The 14,791-nt window shown below is 32.8% G+C and overlaps 1 protein-coding gene across 3 annotated transcripts in view; it reads right to left on the bottom strand.

Annotated features, from left to right (window-relative positions):
• PRKACB (protein kinase cAMP-activated catalytic subunit beta) overlaps positions 1-14,791 on the bottom strand; it is a 143,186-nt gene that overhangs the window by 51,493 nt on the left and 76,902 nt on the right. The window contains exons 1-3 of one of the 3 annotated variants that reach the window (XM_065882058.1): positions 11,107-11,388; positions 3,200-3,223; positions 1,490-1,513 (exon numbers count right to left, since the gene is read on the bottom strand). The exons of the other annotated variants lie outside the window; for them this stretch is intronic. Coding sequence (XP_065738130.1) covers positions 1,490-1,513; positions 3,200-3,223; positions 11,107-11,113 — 55 coding nt within the window. The 5' untranslated portion in view covers positions 11,114-11,388. Of the gene's footprint in view, positions 1-1,489; positions 1,514-3,199; positions 3,224-11,106; positions 11,389-14,791 lie in introns of those variants that run through there. 3 annotated transcript variants of the gene reach the window in all.

The raw sequence follows: 14,791 nt of genomic DNA, 5'->3' as shown, positions 1-14,791 counted from the left end.
TTAATAAAACGAGTGGTGGAAGAAAGCCAAATTCAAACACTGCAGCACATTTAATCTGGAGTTCCCTATAAAGCATATACTTGAAGTTCTCAATTGTTTTCTTGTTGTGTTCATCTATAAGCCATATCTACATTTACACTCAATTTAAACCCTTGTGATATCCTGCAACAGCCACAGGTTTTGGAGCTCAACACATATGAGTTATAATATTGGTTGTAATGCTTCTTAGTAATCATCAGTACCTATCTGAAAACACAGTGATTAGTAACAGTCCTTAGGAAAAAACATCTCAACAAAGGATTTTTCTGCAAATATATTTTGTTCTGTACTGGTCAATAATGGAGCAAACTAGGTACTAAGAAAATGAGGACACACCAAAAATTACCTCAATTTCTTCCCAGAAGTATATACTACAATTACATTTATTTTCCATATAAATTTATTTTCTCTTCAGTTTAAGAAATACCAAAGGAATCTATATGTTCACCCAGGGTTGGTTTGTAGAAATATTTACCCACATTCATGAGATGAAGAAAGAAGAAACAAAGTGATAATTTTTATGCATATCTACAAGTACATTAAAAAAAAACTTAAATCTTACCACCCTCAAAATATCTTTGAATATATTTATACACACGACATTGTTAAAAATTAGAGAGTTCATTTTAAACATTAGGAAAATTTATTAAAAATTCAAGTATGGCATATCTTTATTTCATGTTATTCAGATAATTCTGAAATGTTTCACTCATTATAGTTAGTAAATTTATTTACTGGGCAATTTTTGGTTCTGTGTTGCTGCTAGATTCTAGATTGCTACTGATTATAAAAAGGGCATGTTGTTCATTACAGTATGCCATTATGCAAAGCTTAAAGGAGGTTATCATTCATGTTTTATAAGAAGGGTTTATAAATCTATTACTGTACAGATTATAACTACTCCAGATGTTGAATTCTCCAGTTTTCTTTGTAATGTGATAAATGTCACCTCTCTCTTTGACACCTCTTTTACAATAAAAGCACAATTTTATTTAACTTCTTTTAATGGATGTCAGAAAATAGAAGGGAAACAAATAGAAAACAGAACAAAATAGAATATAAACTTCCTAGGGTAAATACCCAATTAAAATATTAGCTGTTTTACTCAAGATTTACAACTATATTTTCCTTTCAAAAACCTTTCATTAACCTGGGTTATCTAATTTAAGTGGTGTGTATTAATTTGTCTTATGTTACCCTGTACAGCTCCCACTATTTCACAGTGCTATATTTGTTGTTTCTAAAATATCACACAAGAAACTGCAATATAAATAATTTCTGTGGATAAAACTCAACATAAAACTAAACCATTTCTCCCATCAACTAAAATATTTTATTAACTCAGAATATTTTATAAAAATATAACTTTAGGAGGAGCATAACAACTTGCAAACAACCAAATAAAAAGTTTTAAAAGGTAACATTTGTTTTATTAAAAGTAATTGCCTACCAGATACTTCTGAAGAGGAGCAAGCTTGTATCCGAAAAATAAATTAAACAATGATTAAATGACACTCATAAAAATAGCATATTAGCATGAAATCACTTATACACATTTTTACAGAATATTATGTACAGACTAAAACAATGTAGAAATGATTATTTGACTGAACATATTCAAATAGAATATTTTTAAATTAAATGGTTAGGAAATAAAATCAATAATTACTGTTCAGCGCCACAATCAATACCATTCTAATTTTCCTTAAAACAGCTAACAAAAAATTTAACTCCTCATAGCAATAGCGCTAATAATATTAAGTAGCATATACTGAAATACACATCCTATAACTACTGCAATGCCATCTCTGGACTTCTATTCTTTTTCAAAACTGTACTGTAGGAAAGACACTCTGAATTGTAATACTTCATTAAGTCCCTTCTGAGAGACAATAGTGTCTTCCAGGTATTTTTACTTCATTGGTGCCGGTTTAACAATCTTCTCAACATTTATTGAGCACTGTTCAATGGTACCAGAAACTGAGCTAGACTCTGGGAACACAACAAAGAATGAACATATCTCCACTATATAGGAGATGAGAAGCTAAAGGGGAAATAGATGAACCACTGTAATAGAACGTGACAAGGATTACAACTAAGAAATCTACAGGTGCTATTCAAGCTCAAAAGAGGAAATTCTTGGGTAGTAAGGTAAGGCATAAAAGATGATGCAGCATTTGTGCTGAATCTTGAAGGATAAACAGTTCCTCTGGCAGATGAAGTTGAGGACAAAGATAGGCTGGGATGATCTTGAATCAAATGTATAAAGGAAAGAGCATGGTTTACTCAGGAAATGTCAACAGACCTAAATAGCTGCGGCATAGGGTAAAAGTGTACAGCAGCAGTGGGAGGTGAAGTGTATGGGCAAGAAAGTGCCCAATCAGGGAGGTAGCTGCTCGCCACAGCGACACTTTTCAGTATGTGGAAAGGCCCAGGAGTAAACTGAGTTATTCACAATTGCTGTACTCCATTTCTTCTGGGAAATAGGAGGCAAGATCACTTGGCTAAAGAAAGAGGGGAGCCAGATAGAGTAAGGAGGAAGAACAGTGGGGGTTACAGGTCTGAATATTTTAAATCTTGATGGCTATCCATTTAGGGAATAAGAGAAGGAGCTGTTCCTCTAAAATTTTCTATAAGGGAAAGAGCAAGTATTAGGTACTATAAGCAGTTGTTTCTTAATAGTATCTTTTTTTGTAATAAGTTAAAATTTTTTTTTACTGAGCAGATTATAATTCATGGTCCCCCTAATCTCTTTGTAATTAAATTATTTTCATCTTCATTCTTTACCTAAATAAAAGCATTATTCTATTTAGGTTATTTAGTGTATGTCAGAAAGCACAAAACAGGATGGGAACGGAGGTAAATTAGTTATGAAAATACCAAGTTCTATCAACAAATAACAATACAGTCTCTTCCAAAACCTCTAGGAAGTGTAAATCTAGTAGACTGTAATACTGTCTTCTGGCACCCCTACTTCAAACACTCACCTCTTTAGAACTCTATATTTGTTATTTCTAAGCATACCTCCCCACACACATACATGCTGTAGTACAAATATTTTCAGTAAATATAAAATATTCTAGTTGCTACAGAATGCCTCATAAAATGCAACTTATAGCAACAAAGCAAACAAATTATTCTGTAAAAAGTGGTTTCCTACCAGATGCTTCTGATGATTTGCGTGCTTGATCAAAAAGAATAAATTAAACAGATTAAATAACACATAAAATAACATACACACAAGAAGTTACCAACCCATACCTGTTCATTAGATATTCACACACAGGAATAGAATGAAAAACACATATTCAAAAGTGTTTTATACAATGATTACAATTAATTCTTTGGATACATGTATCTTTTTAACCAGTCAAAACCCTACTCTGGAAATATATTAATGAAATATCATATTTCTATCCCTTTAATCTGAAGAGCAATTGTGTTCACTTTGCTGAAGAGACACTTTGCTTCACCATATTCAAATGTGTTCGTTCAAAGCAAATTCACTGTAACCTTAAAATGACAGTGAGTATAAAAAACAACTTTAATTACTATAACTGTTATTTGTGTAGTTCAGTGGATGGGACCACATAACAGCACAAATGGGCCTACTTTTCTTTTCTAAGATATTAATTAGTCTTGCACAAAATCACGCATGAAAGAGTGCTTGAAAATTTAATAGGCAATAAAGGCTATTCTTATTGCAATACTGCTTACATTTACTCTTCTGTCCTCTCCTTACAATTTTTTGTTAGTTAATTCTTTATCAAGTCTTGGTTACAAGTGAACATTATAATTGACCCACTCTTTCACTACACTGTTAAAAAAATTTTAAACTTTTGGTGAGACATATATATTTAAATGATCAAATTATAGAAAGAAACACATTAACTTATTTGACTAGTATCTATATGGACAGATGGATACACTATGAATTCACTTAGTGTACTTGTTCACTACAAATCACATGTACATGCTTTCTCTCCAAACTTGCTCTCTGTCTAGGGATGCTGTAGATTTTCTAGGCCATCCAAGCCATGTTTGACTGAAGATGTTCCCTAAAGGATTTTGTGATAAAAAAGTAAATTTATAGCCATAAAACTAATGACCCAGGCAATTTTTGAAATGCTCTTTGAAATGTACTTTACTTCCTTAATTGTTCACTGAGGCTTTTTCTCAGAGGATATTTTATCTAGCAGAATCATATGCTAAAGATTTTCCATTTGGTCCTGAATTCAAATGTTCTGTCTTGTTGAGGAAAGTACAGAGATAGGAGTGGATCCCTAGATGATAGGGTATGCACGTTTTCAACTTAACTAAATAGTAAGTGGCTCAATAAATGGTTGTGCTAGTTTATACTACCACTCTATCCTTGGTGATCCATATCCTCAACAAAATATGTTACTGTTTAATTTTTACTTTCTAATTTTTGATAATCTAATGGGTATAAAATGATATCTGCTTGTTAAATATTAAATATCTCAGTAGAATTTTATAACTTTTTTCTCTTAAAGGTCTTATTCTTTTATTAGATTTATTCCTAGGTTCTTTAGAGCTTTGGTTGCTATTGTAAAAGGGAGACTTTTTTAAAAATTACCATTTGTTTGTTGCTGATGTATAGCACATAGTTGATGTTTATATACTGATATTATATGGCAGACTGGCAGTCTCTCATTAATTCTAAAATAACACTAGTAGATTCTCTTGAATTTTCTATGTAGATAATCACATATCTGTGAATAATGATAATTTTTTTTACTCGAACTTTTTCTTGTCCTACCGTGTAGGTTATCACTCACAGTGTTATACTGTACAGATAGAGACAACGAGCATCCTACTCCTGTTCCTAACTTCAAAGAACATGTTTCTAACTGCTTTTCTTTCCCATACTTTACTTGTAAAACTATTACTAGAATACATATATTTAAGAAATTAAGAATATCTCCTTTTTAATTCTTTGAAAAATTTTGTACAAGATTAAAATTTTTGTTTTTTGAACTTGACTATAAAACTGTCCAGTCCTAATTTTGCTAAGTTTTTTTTTTTTTTTTCTTTTTGCGGTACGCGGGCCTCTCCCGCTGCAGAGCACAGGCTCCAGACGCGCAGGCTCAGCGGCCATGGCTCACTGGCCCAGCCGCTCTGCGGCATGTGGGATCTTCCCGGACCGGGGCACGAACCCGTGACCCCTGCATTGGCAAGCAGACTCTCAACCACTGCACCACCAGGGAAGCCCATGTTAAGTTTTGAATAAACATGTTAACTATGATTAAATCTTAAATAGGTACAGTTCTAATCAGTTCTCTTAAAAGTCTTCTCCATGAACTACGCATTGGCTCTGATGAATATTTTCTATTCCACTGACTTTTGCTCGTGTCTCTATTAGTTTTTTTCCTTCTTTTGATTAACCATACTGTGCTTTCTCTAACTTGTTTACTTGCATCCTTACATCACAAATGTCTTTCTCTTTTCCTAACATACACATTTAAGATTTTGGCTCTAAATCCTTTAGCTGCACCCCACAAGTTCTGATACATAATTGAATTTTAAATTTATGAGTTATTTCTTGACCTGTGTGTTATTTGGGTTTTTTTAATTTCCAAATATAACATTTGTGTTTACTTATTTAATTAGTCTTTTATTATTGATTAAACTTAATTGCTTTGTGGTCAGAGACCACAGCCTATGTATCAATTCTTTAAAGTATATCAAATATGTGTAGTCAAAAAATCAATTTTGTAAGTGTTCTATATATTTCTGTGTATTCTCCAATTACTGGGTGAGAATTCTTTATATATATCTATAAATCTTACATAGTTATAATTTTTCCTTCTAAACGGGTCAATTTTGTTTTATATATTTTGAGGCTCTGTGGGGAAGTGCATACAATTTTTTTCTCTTATATTTCTTTTTTATGTGATTATTAATTTAAATGGTAGTCTGTATGTGACAATTCTACTCTGACATTCTTGGTAGGATCTAATGCTGTTTTATCTGCTAAATATCTTTTGTTGTAGATTGTGTGTGTGTGTTATGTATCTATTTTGGCTTTGGACTCTGAACTCAAAGTTCAGTGGGGCTTTATCTGTGAGAAAACTGCAGGGTTTGATATGAGGATATGTTTTGTATTAGCTTCTGCCTGGCACCCGATAGATGTTACCAGCCTGGAACTGTTACTCTAAGGCATTTTATTTAAAATTATTAAACCACACAATTAATACAGATTATAACGTGAAAGCTACTGAAGAAGAAGCAGTTGATTACAAACTCTCAGGAAAAGCATCCCATACACATGCACATACAGCCCTCCCCGCTCCCCAGGAACCCAAGCCAAGAAATGTGAGCTTCCTTATCTTCCCCGTGTCAGTGGAGACGTTTTATTTTTTAGTCTATGCTTTCACTGAGGTTATGATCCTTTGAGGATCCTGGCTTTATACACAAGTCTAAGAAATCCCAAGTTGTATGGATCAAAGAACTTTTCTGTCTCTGTGAGGCCATTTAAAACAAAAGCCATTTTGTCACCAAGGTATGAAAATTTCCTCAGGGTAGTCAAAGTATGCTCCCCCTTACAGCTCTAGTTTTTCACTTACTTTTTGACTTTCTGCACACTGGGGATTTCTATTATATTCTTGTAAATTCAAGTATTCATTTAAAGGGATGCTTGTTATATTTTATTCAGTATTTCTATGTGCTGTTGTATCTTCGTTAATTTTTGGTCTAGAAGGATTTTCAAATTATCCAGTCTCCAATTTATGGATTTTTTTTCTGTGTAAGAAAAAATGTGTGTTAAGTTGTAAGATGCAAGGAGACCTGGATGTTTGTGGAATTCATTTTTTATCCTCGTAATTCAAACTTCCATCAGGATATATTTAGGTGCTGGTATTTTTGTTAATTTTTGTCAATACACAGTGAGCTCTTTCAGTGTATACTTTTAGGATTTTCTTCTAAGTTTTCCTGAATCATAATTTTTTATGATTGTTTCTGTTCTATTATCTGTTCTGAAGGAATGTTATTCATTCAATTTGTAGAGTTCCTACTTTTATCTAACATACTTTTCACCTCATAATTTTTATCCTGTCCATTTCCCCTACATTCTGGTAGCTTTTATCAAGTTAGCTCTTTACATGTTCAATTTACCTTCCTGCAGTGATTATTTTGCTCTTTACTGCTTCTAATGCAGCTTTATACTCTACAAATGCCAGGTTCATTTTCTTATAACATTCTCTTATATCATTATTGCTTCTTTTCTATTCCTGCCTCTCGCCCAGCTCTCCTCTCAACCTAGTCTCTTGTTTCATCTTTTTATCTTTAACATCTTATTTTATAGAGTCCATGTTCACTTGAAATTTTTAAGAATTCCACATAGACGCTCTCTATAATTTCCTATTTTAAACCCTCCCTCATAAATATTTTCTAAACGTAAGTTCATTCTCTTCCTCTTGAAGGCTGTGAACTTATCCTTGAGCATGATCTCTTTTATACGCTCCACATTGGTACTTTTCTTGTTTATTCATTCATGAACAATGAGAAGCCTTTCAAAACTTTACAAATGCTCCCCCCAAATAAGGTGGATCCTCCCACCTCCTATTTGGGTATGTTAGAATCAAGTTCTCAGATCTTTTAGTTGATATATATATATACATATTTATATTATCATTTAAATAATCCAAAATGGGAATGGAGCCAGGACTATAGGGTTCCTTACTAGTTGTGATGCCCGTCACATCAGGGAAGAGCCCTGTTATATCTGGAAGAAGAAAAGCCACTTTCTCAGCTTGATTAGACTAACAAATTTCTGGTTGTCCCACTATTAATTGTTTTAGAATGAAAGAAATCAGCAGTGTTGGATTTTCCACTCATCTCTCCCACAGTCTTTCTTAAAAGCTTCATCCATCCAAGTTAGTAAGGGTGAAATTATTTTTATTTGTTTTCCATGAAGGCAAACTACTCAAAATAAAACTGTTAAACTTTGGCATCTGATCTTCAATCTGATACATACATTTCTAGGCAAGTACCCTTCCTTAATTCCACTGATATACTGTTTTTCCAGTTTTGTGTTCTTAAATTTTCAATTTAGAAAATATTGTTCTAAAAGGGGGAATTACTCAAATGCTTTTGCTCAAGTCTGTAACTTTCCTGTAATTCAAAGCATAGCAAATCTTTTTCAGAGATTTGCCCTCAACTACCACAAGGCCAATCAGAGTTTTCATTTGAGATTTTGATATAATGATGCTAGTTATGTTCCAATAAGCATATGAACCAAAAAAATCAAAATACATGACTGATATTCTTCATCAATAATGTAATAAAAGTGTTATACTATATAAAAAATGGATAAGTTTTAATCATTCATTTATTTCACAAGAATTTATGAGTTCATTACTGTGTTTGGGGCACTAGGGTAACCACTGGAAACACAGAGATGAACACTGCACTATCCTTGACTTAAGGAGTTCAAAGGATGGTGATTGGAAACGGATATGCAAATATATAATTTCAGTATAATACAAATAATTGTTATAGTTTATAAGTTTGCTTTGGGAGTATAGAGGAATCATCTGACTCTACAGAGTCAATAATGGAGGCACTGAAAAGCATAGCTGGTTTTCAGAATTTTTATAATAAAAGATATAAATATGGAAAGGGAGCAAGGAATAATATGTAGTGTAATATGACTAGATCAGAATTTTATGAGAGTGGTGCAAATAAAGCCAGAAAGGCAGGGCACTGCTCTCATATGCCCCACTAAGGAGTTTAGCCTTTGAGAGGCACTAAGGAGTAACTGAAAGTTTTCACGTTGGGTTAAGAAATGGGCGTACCTGCAGTTTTAAAATGGCAGCATGGAAAATGGTCTGGAGGGATATAAAACTGGAAGTTGAGACCAGTGAAGCTGTTACTGCAAAAGGATTGAAAAGATACAGAATTCCTGATCCAAAAGCATTCTCAGTGTCAGTGATAATGGAGAAAATTGAGTGATTTTGAGACATTTCTAATGTAGAATCAATAGAAATTTATGGCTGAGTGCATGTCTGGGGAGTAAGAAACAAGTTCAGTGATTACAAGGCTTCTGTTTTAAGTTCCTGCATGGCGAGTGGGATCATTAACAAAAATCAGGATGAATGAAAAAGGAGCAGATTTGGGATGGAAAGAGAAAATTCACTTTTGCACTGAACATTCAGGTAACAACTGAAGATGTGGGACTGGATGAGATCATTCAGAGAGAATGCAGCATTAAAAGAGGGCTAAAGATAGATTCCAGAGAAAACTATTCCCCCCAAAAGCTGGTATTTAATAGGCAAGGAAGGAGAAAAGAAAGAGCTTTTTAACTAGGAAAGTACCACATACACATAAATATCACATGTATAGCTAAAGACTTAGATAAAAAGGTCTGCCATTTGCTCATTTTTACAAATAAAACCACACTTCATTTGAAATTTTCCACATTTTGAAATGGCTGAGGCATTTAACCACTTATGAGTAATATTAGTTGAAATTGGACAATCCTGAAAAAGTCAGAATGTTTAGTTGTCATTACTATAATTCCTATGGTTAAAAAAGGCTATAAGGGCAGACCAATATGATCAAGTATATCAAATACTATCTGAATAATCCATAGCTTTCTTGAAAGAAAAAGCAATAGAGAAGCAGTAACAATTTTCTTCAGCTAAAACCAACATATCCAATTGTAAAACCTCTAGAACACTTTCAAGGAGAAAAAACACACTGCCTGTATTCAAAGAAATCCAGTATTTTAAGTGTGATAACCAGGTATATTCAGTTTTGATATCCAAGAAATCCTAAGAAATGTTAACATGTTGCTTTTGTAATATTAGCCCAAATTTAAAACACTCGAACAGAAAGATCTATCTAACAGTAGAATAACAGGATAATAACAATAACAAATCATTCTTAATATATTACATGCAAAATTGTTCTTTTAACGTCTAATATCATTCTATAAATAAATACCTAACAGTGTTGAAGAGGTTTATATTATACAGCAGCAGGATAAAAAATGTTTATTGGCAATAATAAGATGGTCTCCAATTATGGAAGAAAATGTTCATCTATTTGGAATTCTACCACTATACCACAAAAATCCAACTCTCTCAGGTTCTGAATTCCAATTCCAAATCTTTTAAGTATAAACTATAGACTGCTTTAAGAGAAAAACCATAACACTTTTCCTAAACATGTATCTGATTCAAAGGTTAACTTAATAAACATCCTCTTTTTTAGTTAAGCAAAAAGATGCTAATGAATTATGCTCTAAGCAAATATTTCTGCCTCTAACAACAGGATATCTATTTTTAGCTGCAGGTTTGGCTTAAAGTGAACAGCTTTTACCCTATGATAAACTGCAGTATATACTGTAGTATATTTTCTCAAAAAACATTTTTAGAAATGTTTAGAAAAAATCATATTTACAAAAACAAAAAGGAAACTACCACAAAAGTACTTGTTCTAACAAATTATTTCCCAAAAAATTATTTCTAAAAATTTTAACAAAGGCTCCAAAACCAAAATGCATATATTTATTTCATCATTAAATTCCTATTTCTCAATGAATTATAGTTAAAAGCAACAAATAAATCAATAAAATTTTGGCAACATCTTATGCAAAATTGAGTATTTTTTATATAACCAAAAAGAAGCTAACAAAAATTAATATTAGAAAGACAAAGCCAATAAAAGGAAAGTTTAATTATCTTCAGGATCAGACACTAAAAAAATTCCTCCTTTACCACAGTGGGTCTTTTACTCACTAATTTATAACACAATTAATAACAATGTATTAATGAATATAATGAATACAATAAATCACACCATAAAATAGATTAGAAACTGATTACTGGTATTGACTATTAATAGTGATATTAATTATTCACAGTTGTTAATGGATTTAAAAAGCAAATTACTATAATCTCTAAAAGCAAAAGCATCAAGAGAAAATGTAATCCACTGTAGTTCTGGCTTTACAACTGCCCCTCTAAAAAACATTTTTTTGCTTTTATAGTTAAATATTTTTTAAAAAATACAAACCTACAGAGTCTCAGAGAGCATACTTACCACTCATGATGAAAATCAACCTTTCCAAAACATACTGCTCAAAACAACAATCCAACAGCAAAGGGAGTTATGCTAATCTCTAGAGGTATAAGAACCGATGGTGTAAACACATACATTAGAGCATGCAGCACACAGAAAATGAAAAGCTTTCTTTTGTTTTAAAAAGAGAAGCCCCTAGAAGCAAAGCATAACTGCTCAGTACGAGATATCACTAGTAAACATCAGATTAATGCCAAAGATGTGTATAACTAGATTTAATTTCTCTCAAGCTAGTTATCCTAGGCTTCTTCATATACCACTAGAACAACTCAAAATGGCAGGGAGAAAATGTTCGAACCAGGATGTATAAGATGTTCTCAATTATATCAGCATGAGTTGTTACCACGGCAACATTAGAGCAGAATTATCGGTTCACTTGTAACCAAGGAGTAGCTTTTCTAAAGCTTTAATCAACCAAGACAAATAAAATGCCTTTTTATTTTAGAGCCACATGATTTAAAAATTACCACGTTTCTTAAATTTAAGCACTTATCTACCATTTTTACATCTTTCCAAGATATTTTAAAAATTGCTGTTTTCTTCAAATACTCACACAATCCCATGTTGAACCTGGCAAGGAACAAACAGCAGAATGATTGCACCTAAACGTCTTTCAATTACACCAGCTCTTACTGCTAGCTGTGGACTTCACTGATATTAAAATGCTGTGTGCTGTTGCTAGTGACTATTGGCGATGAATCTTATTGCCCAGATCGCTGATAGCTTTCATTTTTCATGAGCCAGAAAGCTATACTGCAGCACAAATGTTAACCATTTAAACATTCTGTTATTATGGAGGAGACAAAATATAATACTATATATCTTCATTTATAAAGGAGAATTGTAAAACAACTTATTTATAAACTTCCATTATATTCAGTATCACAAACAGTGTCAGATGCCACTTATGTGATTTTCAAAAGAGGGGAGTACACAAAGTTACTGACAATTATTTTTGAAGTGTAAAATCCCTTACATTAAACAGGATTAAGATGACAGATTGTAGAGCAAGGTAGATGGTATGGTGAACAACTGTACTGATTCCCAGAGACCCAAAATTTGTACCAAAATGGTACAAGGGATCTATAGAATGGTTCCTTGTTAAGTGGAATGTCACCAAGTGAACATGCCATTTTAAAAGTTGCCAGGTGACACAGGACTTCTGGTGATGAAAGAATGAGTAAGTCAGCAAATCTTCTCTCCAAGAAACAATTATGAAGTTGGACAAAATTATCAAAAACAATGACTTCATGGTTCTGGACATCTAGTAATCACAAACAACAAACTGAGAAGCATTTATTCATGAATAATTGCTACACTTTGCATGAAAACAGTGGGAGTCTGTGGTATTCTTGCTTGGTGCTGCTCCTGTTCCCCCACAGCTCAGTCAGTGCAGTACTTCTGTCAGGGTGGGGCTCCATGACAACCAGGAGCTTTACTGCCAGAGAGGGCTGACATGATTTGGAGAGGAAGCCAAAAAACCCCATACAAGTGATACCATCTATTAAAAAAAAAAAAGCAAACTGTAGCAAATGAACAGGGAAAGTATCCAGCTTTGCTAACCTGAAGTTGTGGCCATAGTAGGGGTGAGCAGTAGACTGATGGTCTAGCAAAAAATTTAGTATAGAAAATGTAAATGAGAGAGGCAGAGAGGGCCTAAATAAGCTCTCCACATATCCCAGCTTGACAAGGAAGCTATTCCATAGGACCCAAAGGAAAGTTAAAGCTGGTACAGGCTTGAAAACTGCCTGAACGTTGAATATGCTTTCCAACCCACAAACAGCTCCATCAGCACAGACTGGCTCAGAATGTTTGAGCACAAACTCTGATTAATCACTGAATGGTAACTAAGCTATGCAGGCACAGGGTAATCCCTAACAGAGAAATCAGTAGCCAGACAACATGGTGGATACAGCCCAAAGATGAAAGCCATGGAAGTTATTAAAACAAAACAATATAAATAAAAACAATCCTGAGGAAAGAAAAAATAATCAGAATGCAGAGCTGCTACAAAATATTATTTTAAAAAGTCAAATTTCTGACAAAAACATTATATAATCCATAATGAGGAAAAACGATAGAAAATGTCTCTGAATGGTCCCAAATATAGGATTTAGCAGACAAGACTATTGAAAATATATCAAAAGAATAAAAGGAAATTGTATTTAAAGAATTCAAGGAAAATATGATGGCAATGATACAACAAAGAGAATTTCAATATAATGATAGAAAGAGAAACTATTCAAGATATAAAAATTATAGACTTGGAAAGTACAATAACCCAAACTTTAAAACTCACTACATAAGCCCAACAGCAGATTTGAGGAGGGCAAAAGACTCAGTCAGTGAACTTGAAGATAGATCAATAGAAATCAACCAGTCTGAAGAATACAGAGAACAAAAGATAGGAAAAAAATGAACAGACCCTTAGAAGCCTGTAGGATATCAAGGGTATCAACATACATGTAATAGGAACCTTAGAAGGAGAGGAGAGAGACAAAGGGCAAAGAAAAAATATTTGAAGAAATAATGGTTGAAAATGTCCAATCTGATGAAAAATGTTAACCTGCAATCTAAGTTCAACCAATGCCAAGTATGATAAGTACAAAGAGATTCATACCTAGACACCTCATATTCAAGTTGTTAAAAGACAAAGAAAAAATATTGAGAGAAGCAAGAGAAAATGACTAATCATGTACAGGGGAAAAGCAATATGATTAATGATGACTTCTTCATGAAAATAAGAGAGGCCGGAAGGCAGTGGAATAATGTATTCAAAGTGCTAAAAGAAACAAACCTTTTCACAATTCTCTATCCAGGAACACTATCCTCTAAAAACAAAGGTAAAATAAAAACATTCTCAGATAAACAACAACAGAGGATATGTGCTTCAAGCAGAAATACTTAAGGAAGTTGTTCCAGATGAAAAGACACTGGACAATACTCAAATTGACAGGAAGAAATAAAGAGTATAGATGATAAATATATAAGTAAAAGACTATATAAACACATTTATCTTTCTTTTTAAAATTTCTTTAAAGACCTTAAAATTGTATGAAGCAATCATTGTAACACTGCATTTCTAGGTTTATAAAAACATAAAGGTAACGTGAAAATGATAACACAAAATTAGAGAAGAAATGGAGCTATATTGCATCAAAGTCACTATATTTTACTAGAAAAGTAGATTGTGATAAGATAAAATGCATATTTTAACCCCTAAATCGACTATTAAGAAAATGTCTTTTTAAAATGTAGTTTAAAAATCAAAGAGGAATTAAAATGGCATCCTACAAATATCTGTTTAACACAAAAGAAGAGAGGAACAACAATACAAAAACTCTTAAGATATATAGAAAACAAACAGCACAATCAAAGATGTAAAGCCAACCATATCAATAATTACATTAAATGTGAATAAACAGATCACAAGGCAGAAATTATCAGACTGGATTAAAAAAGGTCCAACTATATGCTGTCTACAGGGCCACACTTTAGATTTTAAGATAAAAATAGGTTGAAGGGAAAGGAGAGAAAAAGTTATACCATGTAACAGTAACCATAATACAGGTGGAATACCTATATCAATATCAGACAAAATAGACTTTAAGACAAGAAATATTACTAAAGTCAAAAAAAGGAAATT

This window comes from Phocoena phocoena, chromosome 1, assembly GCF_963924675.1.
Source record: "Phocoena phocoena chromosome 1, mPhoPho1.1, whole genome shotgun sequence".
In the NCBI taxonomy this organism is placed as follows: Eukaryota; Metazoa; Chordata; class Mammalia; order Artiodactyla; family Phocoenidae; genus Phocoena; species Phocoena phocoena.
Note: the sequence above shows the minus strand (reverse complement) of the source record. Positions and strands in the feature narration are given on the sequence as shown.